Source organism: Plodia interpunctella, chromosome 14 (genome assembly GCF_027563975.2).
Source record: "Plodia interpunctella isolate USDA-ARS_2022_Savannah chromosome 14, ilPloInte3.2, whole genome shotgun sequence".
Classification (NCBI taxonomy): domain Eukaryota; kingdom Metazoa; phylum Arthropoda; class Insecta; order Lepidoptera; family Pyralidae; genus Plodia; species Plodia interpunctella.
The window spans coordinates 2,930,537-2,950,653 of NC_071307.1; the positions used below are offsets into that span (position 1 = coordinate 2,930,537).

At 37.4% G+C, this 20,117-nt stretch overlaps 2 protein-coding genes across 3 annotated transcripts; one reads left to right on the forward strand and one right to left on the reverse strand.

Annotated features, from left to right (window-relative positions):
* Positions 1-1,038: 1,038 nt before the first annotated feature.
* On the forward strand, positions 1,039-17,720 carry Ube4B (Ubiquitination factor E4B). 2 transcript variants are annotated; one of them, XM_053754272.2, is made up of 20 exons: positions 1,039-1,223; positions 1,372-2,007; positions 3,471-3,557; positions 3,878-4,016; positions 4,137-4,696; positions 5,422-5,670; positions 6,208-6,454; positions 9,017-9,190; positions 9,444-9,564; positions 10,738-10,869; positions 11,272-11,472; positions 11,816-12,158; positions 12,773-12,868; positions 13,538-13,650; positions 13,869-14,007; positions 14,229-14,342; positions 14,786-14,906; positions 15,501-15,607; positions 15,965-16,058; positions 16,416-17,720. In XM_053754272.2, exons 1-20 carry the CDS (start codon positions 1,200-1,202, stop codon positions 16,478-16,480), a joined length of 3,762 nt encoding a protein of 1,253 aa, XP_053610247.1. In that variant the 5' UTR covers positions 1,039-1,199; the 3' UTR covers positions 16,481-17,720. The 2 variants fall into 2 exon arrangements, with proteins under 2 accessions (XP_053610247.1, XP_053610248.1); XM_053754273.2 differs by lacking the exon at positions 3,471-3,557.
* A 311-nt stretch (positions 17,721-18,031) lies between these two features.
* heix (heixuedian) lies at positions 18,032-19,575 on the reverse strand. The gene has a single exon (XM_053754276.2). The coding sequence runs from the start codon at positions 19,562-19,564 to the stop codon at positions 18,566-18,568; it is 999 nt and encodes a 332-aa protein (XP_053610251.1). The 5' UTR covers positions 19,565-19,575; the 3' UTR covers positions 18,032-18,565.
* Positions 19,576-20,117: the final 542 nt, after the last annotated feature.

Genomic DNA, 20,117 nt, shown 5'->3' on the forward strand with positions numbered 1-20,117 from the left:
GTAAAGACTTATTTAAATATGGACTTCATACAGGTAAGGTCTTCAGTCAAAATCAAGTTCATATCAGTTTATGACCACAGTTGACCAAATAATGCAGAACATAACCTAAAATAGTGTTATTATTTTCAAGATAATCCACTAATTCCTTCGTTTTTCCTTTAAACTCGCACCACGATTGCGTAGAAGGTATTTTTAGTCGTAAATCTGCTATAATATTGAAAATTGGCGCTTTTTGCCTCCAATGTTTGTGTACCTTAGTTGTACCAGTAGCGCCATCTGCGCTGAGCTCTGCGTAATATGCCCTTTTTATGTAATCAAAAGATAACTTGGCAGAGTCGGTAAATTTTTTACAGTAACCTAAATAAAGCTACCGCGTGCAAATAATTCTTTATGCAATCCATACTAATATTATAAAGAGGTAAGCGTTTGTGAGTTTGTGACTTTGTGAGTTTATATGTTTGAGGCGGGTAATCTCCATAACTACCGAACCGATTTCAAAAATTCTTTCACCATTAGAAAGGTACATTATCCAAGATTGCTATAGACTATATTTTATTTCAAAATTCCTACGGGATTGAAGCCTCGGACAACATCTAGTAAAAAATATAGTAGATTTATTTATTTATTCATAAGGTTGCACACCTTATGAAAGAAATAAATAAATCTATTAAAACAGGTTACAGCCATTACATTACACAAAAATGGGTTGTAGCCCAACACATACACGCTCAGATAAGTTTATAATTTAGAAACTTAGACAAAGAAAATACAATAATAAGAAGCAACAGATATTTATAACAAATAACAAGAATATAAAACTTAGACTTGCACTAAAAATGCATTGTAATTGTAATACACAAATCCTAAAGCTACTAAATATTAGAACCAATCTCCTGCCTGCTTGACCTTATCCGCTTTGTGCAAAAATGTCCAGCCAGCAGAAGTCTGTAGGCCAGCCAGCGCGATCCATTTTTTTACAAGTGTATGAGGGACCTTATTCTCAACGACGATGACGCGTGTATTTTCAATAATTTCTCGTCATTTTACCAGCGACAAACGTCAAACAGCTGAGCGAGGTGACTGACTGCTTGTTGTGTGGCTTGTGCTCTTGTATTCTTTTAATCAGTATTTCAGGACATTTTTTTGTGAAATAGTGTCCGCAACAATTATTGCTCAGTGTATTTTAAGTTAAATCCAACATGAGTGAATTAAGTCAAGCGGAGGTAAGTTGAATATTTGTTTTGTAAACGAACCTTGGGGTAATGCGTATGGCCAATCTAATTTCGTAACAAAACAAAGCGTTGGTGTGTCGCACTAGCGCGAACTTGATTTCAAGCACGTGTTTCTGGACCTCATGTCCGCATATTTCAGATAAGAAGACGGCGCTTGGCGAGACTGGGTGCCCTGAGTGGCGCTGGCACGAGCCCGTCGCCCGCGAGCCCTCCAGTCACCCCCGGGGCCTCCGTGCCCTCTCCCGACAACAACCCATCGCAACCACCTCTGTCCCGCCTCTCGCCTGCGCCAACCCCTCGTAGCTCTACAGAACCGACCACACCAGATGCCACCAACACAAATCAGGAGTCAAATTTCTCAGATGGAGTCAGTAAATGTGAATCAGACCAAACAAAAATACCAGCAGATGGCTTAATTGTGACTGAAAAACCTGACAATAATTTGCTAGATGAAATGCCTGACACAAAGATGACAGATTTGTCTCAAACCAGACAGTATAACAGCTTTGACTCAATGGGTGATGACACATTGTTGAGTTGTGGGTCAGTGCGAGTGGGTAGTTTGCCACAGTCCACAGTTGGTGGTTCAGAGGGTACATCCACCCGAGAGGAAAGCACATCAAGGTCAATATCACCAGCACAGTTTGCAGAACCTTCACCTGTAAGACCTAGACCCAATGTGTCACCTAGTTGCTCACGGCGCTCACTTTCCATGGAAGTTGATGATTCATCAGAGAAAAATTCACAAAATGAGCAGCAACAAGAGGCAATGGAGGTAAGGGTTACACTTTTCATAATTTAGATAAATATATTCTTAATCTCCTATTAATAAATGTGCTCAGTATTTGCCATTATGTACCTATACATCATATATATATTTACATGACTAGTACTCTGATTTTCTGAAAACATCACAAATTCACTTTATTCTGGTAACCTACTTTTGTTCTTTGTCTTCCTCAGAGTTACACAATGACCAGTTTCTTTTGCATTGTGTATTACATCTGATATTCAAGTGCAGTGAAGTAAACTACATTTGATCCTAAATAGTTTTAGTTTATTTTGAGTTATTTAACATCATTAACACTAACATCATGAATTTATAATGACTTGAATTAGAAATTCAAAATGTGTTACAAATGAAAAGATATATAAAGCAGAATGTAATACATGGAAATTATATTTTGAAATCCACTTACCCAGCCCTAACCATTACATCTAGCTTGCCGAAATTTTGCCTGAGAGTCCTGTGCCATAAAGATAAAGAAATAATGATCTTCCTAAATACTTGCAGCAACAAATATGCAGATTTTTGTATCTGCAAGTATTTGGGAAGACCGAAAGCTACTTTTCTAATAATAGTAATAATCTTTGCATCTGGGTATGCCCTATTTCATTGTATAGGTATTCTAAATTAATTATGCTGTGTGTATGACCAATTTATTACTTTCTAGTATGGACTATGTTGTTGGCTTAGATATTTACTTCATTTCTTTCCTATTAGAATCTAAATGGAATACTGTAATGACTAATAAGATTTTTTTTATAGAAAAGTTATTAGTCCAACAGGAACTGTAGATTGTGTGTCACTGAATATTTACTTCAAACATAACATATATAATGAGGCATGACAGTCAATATAAAATGCTGCTGCTTTAATAATCATTTTTAATTTAATTAATCATGAAATTCAATAGACATATTTTATTTAACTTAGAAAAAATAATATATTTCAGGCTTTTAATATCCAATACATTAATTTGTTGTTGAACATAACATTAAATTAAATTACTAATTTTTAAGTAGAAACCTTGTTACATGCATGACATGTAACTCTGTGAACCTCCAGAAGACTGCAGCATCCATCCTACCTGTTATCATTTTCAGGATTTAGTAACTATGCCTTGGGTGGAATCTTGCATCTCATTTGTGAAGCAGATATCATCACCCAATGAAAATTTTGCACACACATTTAGTTTTGATGACAATGCATTATTATTATAAGCAGCCAGTAACTGCTTCAGATGTGGGAACTCCTTAATGGTTTACTGTACAGACATGAATTTTTTGTCACACATTGAATATAATTACATCTCTCTGACTTTAAATAACAATAAAAGTTTTCAAATTAAGTTCTGACAATAAAATCTTATGATGATTAATTTATGATGATAGACTGTCAGGATTATGTTAGGTAATGTCACTCTTTTTTTATTGCCGCTGCGGCACGCGCTAAAGGATGTGGAAACCAACAATGCACGGCTCTGCATTTTACCCACAACTTTGCACTACATTTTGGCACAGGCCAGGCAGAAGAGATGTAAGGTATGAAGGGTCAAGACATAATATCCCTTTGATTTATATTTTCATTATTTTCATAAAGTTGTGTAGAACAGTGGTTATGTATCAGAAGGCAGGATGGGGGCTCTCTTATTTATGTTTTTTAATTTTTTTATTTGTCTCCACTCTGTCTTTCTTTTCTGTCTGGCCTGCCTTTTATGTAATGAATGCTGGATTTTGTTTTTTTTTCCTGTGTGTATGCTAATTATTTTTTATGTCATTTTTAATTTTTATTGTTTAAACAGATATGTTTCAGTCACGTTATTGTAAAATTTATTTTTCATATAAATTTTGTTATTACTCAGGTGGAAGATGACTCATCAGAATCTCCAGCCCGAAAGATTTATAGATCACGGACAGTCAGCTGCACAGAGATGACAGAGGAGCAACTGCGGCATGTTGTAGCAAAGATTCTGCAGGTCTCCTGGTCAGCTGACATTGCAGGTGAACAATGTGCATGTTCCTACAAAAATTAGAATTATTACCTGTAAAACTTCTGGTAAACAAAAAAACTACCAGACATCTGGTAAAAAAAAAAAAATGCATTTTTTATACTTGTTTCAGGAATGTATGTGCCATCAGTTGCAGCAGCTTTACTGGACAATCCTAAACTAAGTTTACACGAAATATCATCCCACGCCATAATGGATATCTTATCTCAAATAGCGGATGAGAGTGATCCCTTGAATCAGAAACTCATCGCAGTTTCAGAGACCTCAAAGCGATTCGGTGAAGACTGCGGTGATGACACTTTGACTACTGGTCCATTAGGATCCGAGAACGATACGGATAAGGGCGAATGCCCCACGCCCTCGCTTCCCATCCCTAAAACCATCCCCACACAGGGACTAGCAGTTAGTTACCTATTAAGATTTTACAATAATATTAACTTGTATGAAAGAGAACATCCAAAGAAAAGTTCGGAGCCGCCTTTGAGCGACCATTTGCAGAGTTTGAGAACTTTAATTGTAAATTATTTGGTGCTAGTGCTACAAGGAGGCTTAAATTTAGAGAAGTGCAGGAAATCTCCGCTTCTTCCATACATTCTCATCGGGAACTCGCCGACTGGCCTCATTCCAGAGTTGCTTATCGCTACTTACATGGATAAGGAGGTGTTCGAAGAGGTAAGATTCTATTTTGCTATATTTGGAAATGGCAACGGTATTTAATTTTAGTTTTGCAATTGGCGCTAATTAGCAGATTTCTCTATTAGAACCGCTGCTCAGAATACGCTAATTGCGAAAGCAAATAAAAAGTGTGTTTTGCAATTGATTTAATTTCAATTTTATAGGTAATGTAAATATTGTAATAGCTTTACTCTAGTCAGATTCCAGACTTTTTAGTGTGATTTGATAAAAGGATGATTTCATTTAATAAAAAAAATCATTCCAGATATAAACTAGTTACAATATGTAACATGTATGTAACTTGAATTTATTTATAATTTCACAATGTTCTCTGCTCATTTGGCACCTTATTTTATGCAGCTGATATAATAGTATACATTTCGTTATATGATTTAGATTGATTAATAAAGCATGAATTTTATCATGATTGATTAGTATGCAATGGCTTTTTGTCGAATCGAAATATAATATGAGCTATGCTCTGGGGCTTCATTGCCGTGGTAATATCTGGTTGGTAGTAACCTATATTCTACGTTGTTTTCTATTCTACCCGCATATGAAAATTTCATGAAGAATCATTTAATAGACTAGTTGTTCACCCCGGGTAACTAACTGATTTTATTCAAATTTTGTTAAAATGGGCCTAGTAATATAGCCGTGAAAGACTTCCGCATTTATAATGTATTTTATAAATGCAATAAATAAATGCTATCGTCGATCAGGTGTTCATCCCACTGCTGATGGGCATCCGCGAGGAGATGCGGCGCTGCGTGTCGCCGCTGGCGGGACGCGGGCACGGCGCGGCGCTGCGCGCGCTGCGAGCGCTGTGCGAGCTGCGCGCGGGCCCGCGTCACGCGCGGCGGCCTGTGTGCGAGCTCGTGGCGCGCCTGCCCAGTCTGTGTCCCGACGCCATCACCACGGCGCCCGGCAGGGAGATCGCCAGAGTTAGCTTCCTTGGGCCTTTCTTTGCGGTGAGTCGTTTGGATATTTGCCTTGCGCTCTGTGACCGAACTCCTGCAGAGTTACCTAGGACGAAACATTTTGGAATCTAAGGAAAAAAATATTTAAGGTTTAAAGTCGGTGGCGTGGCAGTGTCGACATGCAAAGAAGAAGTATTTTGGACGATTACGGAATAGAGTCTGCGAGCGTTTAGAATGATGATTCATCTTGTGTTCCTATATCATCCGCCAAGACTAGAACAGACACGACAAATTAAAGAAAATTATTCATAGTTTGTTCGTTTGTTTATTTCGTTCAAACAAATCTAAAATTTCGGCAAACAAATCTCCGATGGTTTTATCTTTCCTAATCTTTTGACACTCTTTATTTTAAACACAAGTCTCATTTCGCAAACTTCCTTTGGGATAACTCAGTCTGTGTGATTTGTATTTTCATTCAAAGAATTAGAGAAGCACATTCGCTAGCTATAGTTGCCACTTAGATGTAGTGGTTATAACTTATATAGGCAAATTTACACAAAAACCTTGAATATTTGCGTTATTTTGTAGATATCTCTATTCGCGGAGGAGAACCCGCGTCTAGCGGAGCGACTTTTCGCAACGGGTTCCGGCGACCGCAGCCTCGCGTTCGCGTTGCAGCGTGAAGTGGAGGCGAGCCGCAACACGTTGCACAACATCTGCCACAACATCCTCCTGTGCCCTGACGCGAGGGAACCCTTCCTCAATTACTTCGCTTCGCTACTGCAGAGGAATGAGAGAAGAGCCCAGTTGCAGACCGACGAAAGGTCACTGGCTGGTAAGAATTTTACATTTTATGAGCAATAACTTTTTTATATTCTGATGGTTTTTACCATAACATTGTTCCAAGAAATATTGTGATGTTAATAAATAGAAGACAGATTTATTTTCCGCGTTCATGACACGTCCAACCGCCTTGACTTTATACTTGACCTTATATTAATTCGAAAGATGTCAGATGTATAAACAGATGACATCTTTCGAATTAAAATCTTATCAATAATGTTTTTTATTACGTTGGTGTATGTCGGTCTGTATTTTGATCTATGTTTAATTTTATTATTTTATAACACAATTAAATTAGGGGACGGTGTTAGTAAACACAATTATCTTTCAGTCTAGGTAATTTTGTTTAGTGAATCAATGAAAATATTTTTCTGTGTTCTAATAAACAACCCGGCAAATCTATTGGAGCAAAGTCCTATCTAAATGTCTCTATTGTATCTTCGTGTAGCGAGTGATAATATTATAATTACATACGCACGAGCTCCACCTTGTAATTATAAAATACCGATAATACAGAAGACAGGTCACTTGATAGTATTTTCGTAATAAATGTATAATAATAGCAAATAAAAAATGCATCCTTTCCGAGTTTGACAAGAGATGTTTTCGACACTCGATTTTCTCTTATCTGTTATGATTAGAATGGTTTTATTTAAAACTAATGGCACAAATTAAAATGAGGGCGGAAGAGAAAAGGAGAAACTTTTGTCCATTTGTTGGGCACCAAACCAGGTAAAAAATATCAAAATCCTGAAGAAATGTATGGATGTAAAGCAAATTTCAAAGCAGCACCATTGTGTTCTATTCATTCATGCACTCTCTTGGACGTAGCCTTCAATCAAACAACCAATACGCAATTTACCAATCGACTACAAAGCGACAATTGAAGGGCTCTTTGCGTCCTGATAGATTCAAATTAGAACAAAAATAATTTCTTTTCTTTAAATATACACACACTACTACTTTAAAAATACTGAACAGCATACAAATAGTTTTCATGTAAGAATCATATTACAAAAAGTCAATTGCACTTTATATAGCGACTCGGAACTTTTGGACTAATCCCATCAAACAATCTTATCGAAATACTTTCTTTCCGTACTACAATTCGCTGTAACAGTCTCGAGCCAAAGCAATATTAAACGATGGTAGTTTTCATTAAATTAAATGAGGTCGTGTCATTTTTAAGTCGATCAATAAAGATGCTAGCGCGCTCGCTGCGACTGACGACAACAAATGAAAATGCTCCGATGCGTAGTTCGATGATCCAATGCGTTTAATGACTTGCGAAAATAGCTAAGTATATTTCGTCGAAACGTCGCTCACCTACCTCGTCTAAATTGCTATTCCAAATTGGCATTCACCCAAAGTATTTACTTTCCAAGATTAAATCATTAAGTCTCTGTAAATATTTGTGTTTACTTCGATACAAGCGTTGAGGAAATCCGAGAGTCAACCAGCTCGGGTGTAAACATGCCTTGGGTTGAGTCGAATGGTCAGGGTTACGCGGTAAAACCGACTTCTTGTCAATTTCATTGTTTTCCTGTAGGACTTTGTGGAAATGTATTTATACATATTTATAGATGTTATAAGCGGTGGCGGTCGAATGGTTAAACTAACCTGTGACCGTAAGGTTTGTCTTTTATCTTACTGTGCCTGTAGATACATGAGTAAATAATGATTCCAATGTAGCAAAAATATACAAAATCCATCATGAGAAAACCTGCATTCTCCATGTTATTATTAGTATTTGAATTAAAAAGGAAAAGACGATTGCACAACACCTCCATTAATTATGAAAAGATAGTCGTTGTCTGTTTTCTGCCGACTTACGTAAAGAGTGATAAATCTCTGTATAGTCCAAAAACTATTTAAAAGAATAATTTACTCATTCATCTCTTTATCAATTTCTACGCGGGTGGATAGCCACAAGCAACATTATATAACTTTAATATATACCGGACAATTGAAGAGTATGTAGAAAATTATCTTTGTAACTGAGACGTCACTTGTTATTTATTATGCAACTTGCACTCATAAAAAACGTGAACAATGCCAGTTGCTTATAAATATTGGAAATCAGACGTAATAGTGCATAAGTATTACGTTTTGTGAACAGGTAGCAAATCAGTTTTTTTTTAAGATTGCTACAGTTTCACTCTCCTCGTTATCGGAAACCTGTTTAATGACTACGGTGCATTTTATTTACTTACAATTATTGTTCCGTTTAGAAAATTGTATAAATCGTAACTTCAATTGAACGTATGTAGATATTGGATGTATAGAATAAGCGTGTATGTCTGGGTAAGGGGCAAATACAAGTATAAATTAATAATTCTGAGCGAAATGGTCCTCCGTTCGGCAATGTGTCTTCATATACCCAATATGCACATCAGGGCGCTATGGAAATAAAGCTATAATTTTCTCTGTATATTATGAAAAAATAGGCATTAATCTCTCTATCGTACAGAATCGAGAATCGCTATCCGTCAAACCGATGTTTCAGACTCCACCACGGGCACATCACACGGTCTTACTAAACATTTTTATCCAGGTGACGGGTTCATGCTGAACGTTTGTTCGGTGCTGCAACTCCTCTCCGTGCGGATCAAAATGGAGCGAGTGTACCCGCTGTACACCTTCCAGCCTGATTCGTGGGCCAACGTGCGCGATGAGACGCGGCTGTACTTCACGGCGCAGGAGGCGCAGCAATGGCGGGAATCTCTCAGTCAGTATTCACAGATATAGTGTGTACCATCAGACTCGTGTTGTGCATTTTAGTAAATTACTTCTTTCTATTGTCGGAGTTAGTTACATACGCTATGGGTCTGTTACACCACTTTTTGATAAAATATCATATAACTGCTAGATAAATCTTCTACTTTTGTAACACGATTTTTAACTCTGTCTGTTTGAACTCGAAACAGGCCCTAAATTTTGTCCATCTTGTTATTTATTTGTTGTTTTTTTAAACATTATAGACAACGACCCTGAATACAAATGGCCCGAAGCAAAGTTCCAAACCGTGTGTTGGTTCCTGACTCTCCACATGCATCACGTGGCTCTTATCCCCGCCCTGCACACACACCAGAGGCGTATTCGGTAAGACGCATTATTTTTTCTAGCTTTTTTGTGTCCCAATTCTGTATAGGTATTATAGTAGTATTATCTCTGTATAGGTTTACTCTCCCTTTAATAAGTTTACTTGTTAGAAAATAATAACTTTATTTGACAATAACTTAGCCTAGGTACAAATATATGTTTACATCTGCATTATACATTGGCTAGATGGGATGCTGACCTTTGGTCACTACTCTCCGTACAAGTATCAAACTGTATGACGGCAAAATTAAAAAAACCGCAACTTTCAATATTCATTTCGCTACAACTTTGAAAGGCTAAACCGATTTTGATCAAACATATCTAAGAACCTTTAAAAGAAGTTATGAAATAAAATAAACCGCATCCAAATCGGTTCGCAAGTTGATGAACTACGGGACGGCAGATACACAGAAAGACAGGCAGACACACTTACCGGTCAAACTTATAACACCCCTCTTTTTGCGTCAGGGGTTAAAAAGGGATATATCTAGCCACACGGGTCATGCATAGGAAATTTTGGTGATTGTGAAGAAGAAGACGAGATAAATGACGTGGTGAGAGTCTTCATGAGAAGACATTTAAAATAATGGCTTTTAAGAGAAAAATGTTACAGAAATGCAACCGGAGTGTGAATCATAGTTGATTTATAACTTTACATATGCATTCCACTCGAAAGACAATGGAAAAGCCTTAATTTCAGGGTTTTAATGCGGTCATGTAAAACTGTCGTATTGTGAATGAACTATGTATTTGACACGCAAACATGACTAACCGTGTCTGAACTATCTCTTAGTCGGAGATCACTAAAGGGGCTATTTCCGCGTGCCCGTGACGCATTTGGCACATAAAGAAACAAAGGCACATGGCACGCACATTTTGTAAAAGTTCATTGTTTTATCTGTACGCTGTTATGTAATTTTTTTTCTCCCCATAAAGTATAGATTTTACTTGCAAATATATAACTAACCAGCGGCTCATCCCGGCTTCGCTCGGGTAAAACAATAATACATTATATATCTAAACTTCCCTCCGAAATCACACGATCTATTGATGAAAACCATACAAAAATCCTATTAAATTAGTTTTATTGTGTCGTTGTTTAACAAAATACCATGCAAATTGCATTTTGGTCGCAAAGGTATTCACAATATAACGAGTAAATTCGTTCTACAGAGCCTTCCGTGACCTTCAGAAGGTGATAGAGGAGTTGGTCGCAGCAGAGCCGCAGTGGCGCAACAGTTTCTCAGCGTTGCGCAACCGCGAACTGTTGCGGAGGTGGCGGAGGCAAATTAAGAGGCTACACAGGTATCACAAATACAGAAATAATAATATTTTGTTTTTACCAAAAATGTATAAAAAGGCAATGAATACATGGTAAATATTATCATTTCACTCTAAAACTAATGAAACAAGAAGTCCACCTCTGAACTATATTCTGTTATTAAGTCCACAGAATTCTGACAAGTGTCATTTTTTCGACTTTTCAGAGAAGACAAATCTTCGGGTATTGTCGAAATAAAAAACAAATAAAAGGGACACATAGCCTAAGCAGCTGATAGGCAACAATGGCATTTCGAGGGTTAACGTCAAACAATCGGCAGGTTGTAATATAACAGTCGAATCAACAAAATTGTATTGTGTGTTTTTTATTGGGCCTTGCTGCGACCCAACCCCGAACATAACCGGGAACATGCGATCACGTTATAGATCGAAGCAGTGCGCGGAGACGGCGCTGCTGGACGGAGAGCTGATGCGTCGCAGCCTGCAGTTCTACTCGAGCGCATGCGCCGTGCTCAGCAAGCTGCTGGGCGCGGCGCTGGCGGAGCGCGGCGTGCGCGCCGCCGCCTTCCGCGCGCTGCCCGAGTGGTACGTCGAGGACATCGCTGAGTTCATGCTGTTCGCGGTGCAGTGAGTATACTTTGTTTGTTTGGCAATTATGCTCCTTTATGTTTCTGATAATAAAGTTTATTTTCCCTTGAATATTATTTCTTATTCTAAGAAAATTAAACTTTATTGTCTCTATTTTTTGTGAATTTCGTACGAGGTGACTAAAATTTTGGTAGGTGTTGTAGATTTTGTTTACTCGTAAAAACACTCGTGTCATGTTAACAATACATTGCAATAAATTAATTGCTGTTCAATAAATAATCACCATAGACAAAAAAGTTGTTTTAAATTAAATTTGCACGTAACAACATATTTTTGTATATGACAATGTCAAAATGAAACTAACTAATCACTTAACTTCCAGATACGTGCCACAAATCGTGGCGGACTACATCGAAGATCCGATCATCACGTGGCTCTTGAGCGCCATCTGCAGTTCACATCTCATCAAAAATCCGTACCTTGTTGCCAAAATCGTAGAGGTCTTATTCGTGATCAATCTGTCTGTTCCCTTGAAACTCAAGAACGTTTACGAGAAGTTCATGGACCATCCGCTGTCCCAGACCGCTCTGCCGAGCGCTCTGATGAAGTTCTACACAGACATCGAGACCACGGGACAAAGTACGGAGTTCTACGACAAATTCACCATCCGATTCCATATCAGCATCATTCTGAAGGGCATGTGGGAGCGGCCCATACACAAACAGGTGAGTGGGACAGGGACAGGTTGAGTCAGCCTCTATGAATAACATTTGTGCTATGAGTAATTTACTCGACGATACTGTATTGTATAAAGGTTCTGTAACTTGTAAGGTATGCTTGTGTCACGCGGCTGAGAAATTACTGTCCTCGCATTTATCTGATTATTTCTTTAAAAATCTTGGATTGATATAAATTTTAAAGAAGCAAGGTTATACTTGCTTCTTTTAAATATAACATGAAATTTCTGATTCAGTAAACTTGTGGATTCGGCATAAATTGCTGACTATTCCTTGCAGTAAATAAAAGCTCTCATACAAACTACACAATGTTTGTGTATTCACGTCGGTATCTGTCTGAGTTGGGCGATAGTGTGTAGCCGGCATAATATTAGTAGGATTAACAGTCACGACGCAGTCGCAACCACTCACATGCCAAAAATAAAGTTATGATTGTGGGCTGTAATTTTAAGAATCTTTTTTTAATTGAGCAATAAAATATATAGCTTTTCAAAAAAATGTGAAAAGATTTCAATTTAATTACAATACAATAGGATTACAGTTCCGTACGTTATACTCGTATTTGTATAGTAATGTGTTGTTAACAAGAGGTTGTGTCGCAGGCCATAGTGAAGGAGTCCCGCTCGGGCCGGCAGTTCGTCAAGTTCATCAACATGCTCATGAACGACACCACATTCCTGCTCGACGAGTGTCTCACGGTCAGTTGTACTTTATTTATTCTCGGTCATTCCCATTCGTCACCCCCGCTTTGTCCCCGCCGGGGACGATTGGGAATTTTTGTAAAAAAAATCCCGCTGCCTCAAATATGATTTTAAGTTCTAGAACATGAAATAAAATCTCCGTTTATTCATTTTTTGTTTACTCAAACGATATCTCATACAAAACTAAAATCCTATAAGAGTAAAATCTTCGTCTACAAGACAAACAGGCACCTACAGCCACGAGCATTAGAAAGCTTATTTATAGTCGTAATATTATTGTAAACCTCGCAATAGAAGTGAAACGCAGAGTAAATCCTAAATCGACATTTCATCCTCGGCCTAAATATCCATCAAACACTTCCATCTATATTGATGTATAATCTACTATAGACTTTTTATTTTGTATAGTCTGTCAAGAATATGATGAAATTAAATGAGGTCTCCGTTTCCTGTAGGCTGGCAACACTCAATGTTTATCAAAAAATCTTGACAAAAAAATGTAGTTAAAAAATATCAGTTTTTTCTTCACTTTCTTGACAGACTGTAATCTATGTATGAAAATGTGCCTTCTTTCAATGGGTTCTTCCTACTAGTTATTACTGCTCAGTATAACTAGTGAGAACAAATGAACAAATCAATAGCGTGTACCGTATGTTCCGCGCACAGTACCTGAAGCGCATCCACGAGGCGCAGGAGGCCGGCGCCGGCGCAGCCGAGGCGCGCGCGCGTGCGCTGGCGCAGGACGAGCGACAGTGCCGCTCATATCTCACGCTCGCCAGGTTGGTATAAATACATCCACATAAAACATGATAATTAAATCGTTAAAGTATAATTAAAACGCTTTTAACTCCACATTTATTATCTGATTTGACTTGATGGCAACTAATTGTGAAAACAGAATTTTCGAATTGTGACGCAGTTGGGGGTTTATCATTTTCAAAACACATTTAAGAAAATTCCTGAAGACAAAAGAATAAATAAAGAAATGATATTTCAGAGAAACAGTGGACATGCTGGAGTACCTGACGGTGGAGATCAAGGAGCCGTTCCTGCGCGCGGAGCTGGTGGACAGACTCGCGTCCATGCTCAACTTCAACCTGCAGCAGCTGTGCGGGCCCAAGTGCAACAACCTTAAGGTAACATAAATAAACAGACAAATAATATAAATACATAGGGACAAATTATACAGATTGAATTAGCTTGCTTTATGGAATACTCCACACTCAGTTAATACTAAAAGTATTGAAAAACAAAATTAGTATTAATTTTGTATTCCACGATTTACGTTTAATTTCCGTACTTTGGTATGAATCTAGGTAATATTACGCATTTGTCATGATATTGTATGAAATGTCAGGTCCGTCGTCCTGAGAAGTATGGTTGGGAGCCGCGTCGCCTGCTGTCTCAGTTGGTGGACATCTACCTGCACCTGGATTCTCCCGTGTTCCACGCCGCGCTGGCTGCTGACGAGGTCAGTATTGTGATACCTGCAGCTGGGGACCTGGAGTACTGCTGTCTCAGCAGGTGGACATCTACCTGTACCTGTTCAATAAAGGGAAAAGGCTATAAAGTAACTGGGGAATCTTTTATGTGATGGGTTAGCTAGAGGAACTATAGAAAACAATAAGTGTAACTATCCAGCTTAACGTCCGCTAAATGTATAGGTTACACACTGAAAGAATGTTTAAAATCGGACCAGTAGTTCCGGAGTTAAATGGAAGCAAGCCTTCTTGGAATATGGCTTGCACATTTGATCTTTGCCTGCTCTCAGCAATTTAAAATTCAAATTTGCAGATTTACATCACGTATAAATGTAAAATTTAATTTAATATCCTGTGTCCCTTCTACTTCTAAATAATAAACGACAGTTAAATAAATGGAAAGATTAATAATATTAGTATTATAATATTTCAGAGATCATTCCGGAAAGAGTTGTTCGAGGAGGCGGCGCTGCGGCTGGCGAAGGCCTGCATCAAGACTCCCTCCGAGATCGAGCGCTTCAAGGCGCTCGCCGACCGCGCCTCGCAGATCGCCGGTCGGTATCGTGATTGTGACTCTATTGTGTTTCACCGAAGGTCTAGTTTTGATCGAAACCGAAGCAGATTAATCGCCTATATATTTTTTTGTTATTATTTTTTTACACTCATGCGCTCATAGATGGCTTATGGAGCCAATTTTAATATTATATTATTACTTTATGCAGCAAAATTTCGTGCATATTGAGGGAAATTAGTGTGGGGTGTAATGAAGGCATTTAGTGTATCAGGTGTTGTTTTAATAGATTTTAGATTGTAACAATCAAAAATTATTTATTCTACTATTTCGCCCCGGGGCTTTGCTCCCGTGGGAATGTCGGAATAAAAAGTACCCTATGTGTTATTATTCCAGGTAATATTTCTACCCGTGTACTAAATTTCGTAATAATCAGTCCAGTAGATTTTGCGTGAAAAAGTAACAAACCTACATATATCCTCTCAAATTTTCGGATTTATAATATTAGTAGGATGTCTCTAGTCTGTAAATTATCTATCAGTTTTTCCCGATGGTTGACTGGTCAAGAAAGTTTTTAGCATTAAGTCGGCCCTTTGTACCAAGATGGTTAATTAATAGATAATGTTGTGCATTGCAGTGTCGAACCAGCACCTGAGCGACGAGTTCGCGGACGCGCCCGAGGAGTTCCGCGACCCGCTCATGGACACGCTCATGACCGACCCCGTGCTGTTGCCCTCCGGAAAGGTACATAATATATTATCGATGTCTTCAATACTTACCCCTGTTTAAAAATATATAACAGGAATAGTTTTGGGAAAAACTAAAAAAGCGGACCCTTGACTCCGACGCTTAACAGCTACGAAAGGAAAACGCTCAGACAAGAGTGTTTTGACTTGTTTACTCGATTTGTCAGAGCCGCAAATGCGACCGAGAAGACGCAAAGTTGAAATTTACAGTGAAAATGTAGAGTTGTTCATTTTAGAGCATATAGAATATGAACAAATAATATAAATATTTACCTATAATTTATTTTTTATTACTTCAAAAAGTTTTCTAGTATATATTTTTACAACATATATCCTAACGTTGTGATTGTACCAGGTGATGGACCGGTCGGTGATCCTGCGCCACTTGCTGAACAGCAATACCGACCCCTTCAACCGCCAGCCGCTCTCCGAGGACCAGCTGCGACCAGGTAATCCTCACATATCACTAGCTCCTAAATAAAAATTGACTAGCTGTTACCCACAAAGTAGCCTACAGTCTGTCTAGTGCTGTGCGCTGTTGGCTGGCAACACTGGGTATTTAGCAACCGATCTTGACCATACTATTTGGTTTTATAATGACATTAAAATGTAATTCTGTGCAAAAACGAGTAGTACAGGTTTCCTGTGCAAATTTTTATGCAGTAACAGGAGAGTATATAAAGATGAATGTTTTTCCCTATTCGAATTTGTAAGAAAATAACCAAATCGCCTAAGTGATAAAAGACACATATCATTATGTGTAACAGTGCAACAGAAGTGTATCAATAAAATGTTCTCATTCACAGCCACAGAACTCAAAGAAAAGATCAGTCAATGGCAACGTGAGAAGAAAGCTTCAACGTCGTCGTAAGCATCCTAAGCCAACAATGAAGTCTGATGTATATAATGTAATGCATATAGAGGACTACCTGGATATTTCCAGTGTCCGGACTATTGTCCACCGAGTGTGAGATGAGACGCGCATGGAACCGAGTGCAATACCGCACGGCTATATTGTCTATACTATACGACATGGTGATCCTATCTGACGTTTATGCGCGAATTTCAACTTATTCAAATCTCTACTGAATTAAAATTTCTCTATTTATCAATATAAATTCTCGATATTAAAACCCCTTTCACAAAATCCGATGTTAAATAGGAATACTAATATATTTTCGCATTCGCGCATAGATGCTATCAACTTGTAGCTTTAAAACAAGTGAAATATTTTCACGCATCTCTTATCTTGTAGTTTTAAACTTTACCCGTGTATTGTACAATATTTGGCAGCATTTTAAAATATTTATAATGAAATTGAAGTATTAAATTGTTATATTATTTATAATTTAACATCACACGTTAAGGCCTAAATCTAAAGAACCATAAAGTCCGGTCCGGTGCTCGCTAACGTTGACCCCAAACCGTTTTGAATAAGAAATGTCGCTCACTAAAACATAATCATATTGAGAATGCGAGCCAATTATATTATTGCATTTGGTAAGAAAGCTCCACTACACCGAAAGTCATTTCTACTTTAGATTAATTAGTCCAACATTAGTATAACTAATGATATAATTACACGCAATTATATAACATTAGGTATTGTATGGAATGTTGAAGACTTTTTATTTTTGTGCAAAATGAATTTATTTTATGGATTTGAATACATAGATTTGCATATAGTGATATTATGTTTAGTTTTCGTTAGCTGACATGATTATATTATTTTGTGTCTTGATTGTGTCAATGTGATTTTGTTCCTTTTAGATAACAGATATCAATGTATTGAAATGGATGTTCACTTGGATTAGCAATTAGTGCTCATTATCATTACATTCACTTACACTATATAATAATATGTTTAGCATATACCTAATGAAATATTCACATGTATAGTAGTGTTATACAGATCATTCAATATTTAAATTTCCTCTGTCACTGCCAGTATATCTGCGTAATGGTTTAGATCAGGCATTCCTAATGTAAGTCCATTTCCTTTAAATTACTTGGTCTCATTGTATAATAATTTGACTTGTATCTTTATATTATGAAGATTATATGCTAGAGGTCTCTTATGTTGATATGTCAATAAAATATAATAATTGTGATGGATTGTTTTAGTTTTGACATTTTTAACCATTTCCTGCAAAACGTAAATATGCATATTAATTCGCATTAATTTATTTGTTCTCAATTTTTTCTCTAACTATTCTTAAATAATAAGCTTGTGTTTATTTTCTCATAACATCAAAAAACTCTATCAAACCCAGGAACAAATCACATACAAAATCTGGGATTTCTTCTGAGATCTACTTGACTTTAGCAACAACATTGAATGTTAGTAGTCTTCTAGAATGTTTAGAATTTATTATATAATTCAATGGAATTACTATTACAGGTTATCAATGAAAATTCCACATAAATGTAAACTATACATATATTCAACTTGAGAATTAAAATATAAATTATTATTGTCATAGACATTGATTGTGAGATTTCATACAAAATAATGTACCTAATTTAATAAATATATCCCAGCATTTATCTTACAAATCCTTTAACATTACATATTTAACATACCACAAATAATGTACATTTTGTCACACACACATCTTATATTAACATGAAGAGGTAGTTATTCATAAGCAAGACCCATATCCTTGTCTCGTGTAACATTCATTGTCAACTGATATTTCTGAAGACTTATCAGGTCACGATCACACTAGCATCCCATAGGCAACACACAATATTAACATAATAGTGGTGTTAGGAATCAGATATATGCTAATTCAAATTGTTTATTATTCTATGCTTGTGCCACCTTATTTCTATAAAGCACAATCCTTTTTTGTGAATGCATAAGCTCATTACTTGCATGAATGAATGAGCCTATTCTTAAATTAAAATGTTGAAATACTGATATAATAGCATAAAATTAAGCATTTTGACTATACTACCTCAACAGGAAAGGAAGTCTCTTAGCAAATAAGCAGGAGATCATATACAGCATACCAAAATAAAAGTTCAGCCTAGCTGTCTGCCTAGGAACACAGCGCATGGTGTCTGGATTTCTAAACCTCCTTTCAATTTCAAATGCTCTAGGAAGTGTTAAGATTGGTAGTAGGAACCAAAAAGAACATCTGACTGATGCAACAACAAACATTATGTATGGAATAAACAACAAAAATGCATACAAAAAATAAGATGCAGTTCTCCCAATCAATATTGCCAAGGTCACAATCTCTGCTTTGCAATCTGTCTCCAAGTCTCTTGTGTTATTGCTGTGTAATATTGCCTCTGTGTTCAACGCTAGTGGTACTGCATAGGAAATAATTTGCCAATCAACTCGCCCTGTTTGTGCCAGAAATGAAAACACTACTGACACTGGCCCAAATATAACTAAAACTAGAATGTCTCCGAGAGCTATATACTTCAAACCAATGCCTCCAGTATATAAAAATGAAGATGACAATCCGCCAAAATAAACTAGAGCAAGATGTTCCATTCGAGCTGGTGATGATATAATGAGAGGAACAAAAAATGCGCACCCGGCGAAATATAAAATAGCACCCAGGGAAACAATTTCATCTACACTTAGAATGTGGTCCACCAATGTCCTGTCATCTGATTTGCGGTTATCAATTCCTTTAACAAAATCAAAGTATGTGTTCACGACGTTACCGGCTCCATGTACTAGAATCACGGTGCATAGTGTGAGCAGCAGAGTGAGCCAACTGAAGCCGGTCTCTCCAGGCAGACGGTAGGCTAATGCAGCGCCAAGTAATGTAGGTAATAAACTGGCACTCAGTGACCACGGCCGAAGCGCAAGTACATATGTACGCATCTTTATCAATGGGTTACGAGCAGGTACCGTTACTTCTTTGGGTTGCTCTAAGAGATTTCCTTCTGCTGTTGTTATATCCATATCTTCAGCTTTATTGTCCCTTTCCATCTTACCGTAAATTCCTTTCTTCGTATGAATGAAAGTCACAATTTTGGTATCTTCAATTCGTACTGTATGTGTATGAAAATCTCTATTTGCTTGATTTTCAAGCAAGAAATTTAAATAGTGTCACGCAAATCCTGTTCGATCATCTTCGATGTTTTCTTCTCAATTGGCAAATATGAAATGTGTCAAACATAGTGACATTGGCAGTTGTTAACAGCTGATAATTGTTTTTCAAATCGCTTTGGCTATGGCATAGGCAAGCAATTCGCCAAAGCCTAGCGTAGCGCTGTATTGTGGTGTGTGTGTAGATGCCTCGTCACCTACCTTCGCGCATTTTGTTGCAACTTCCAACGTGGTGTGTAAGTAGCTAAATACCTAGGTGATGACGTACTATCAACCTACCCAAATAAACTCGCCGCTATTACCGCCACATTGAGCTTTATGCAGGGTAACTTGATGTGCTGTTGACTGTACATACAATGTTCGTCTTGTCGAATGCTATGACAAATCAATCTTGCCTATCTCTTTAGCATGCTATGAAAACGAAAAAATACGC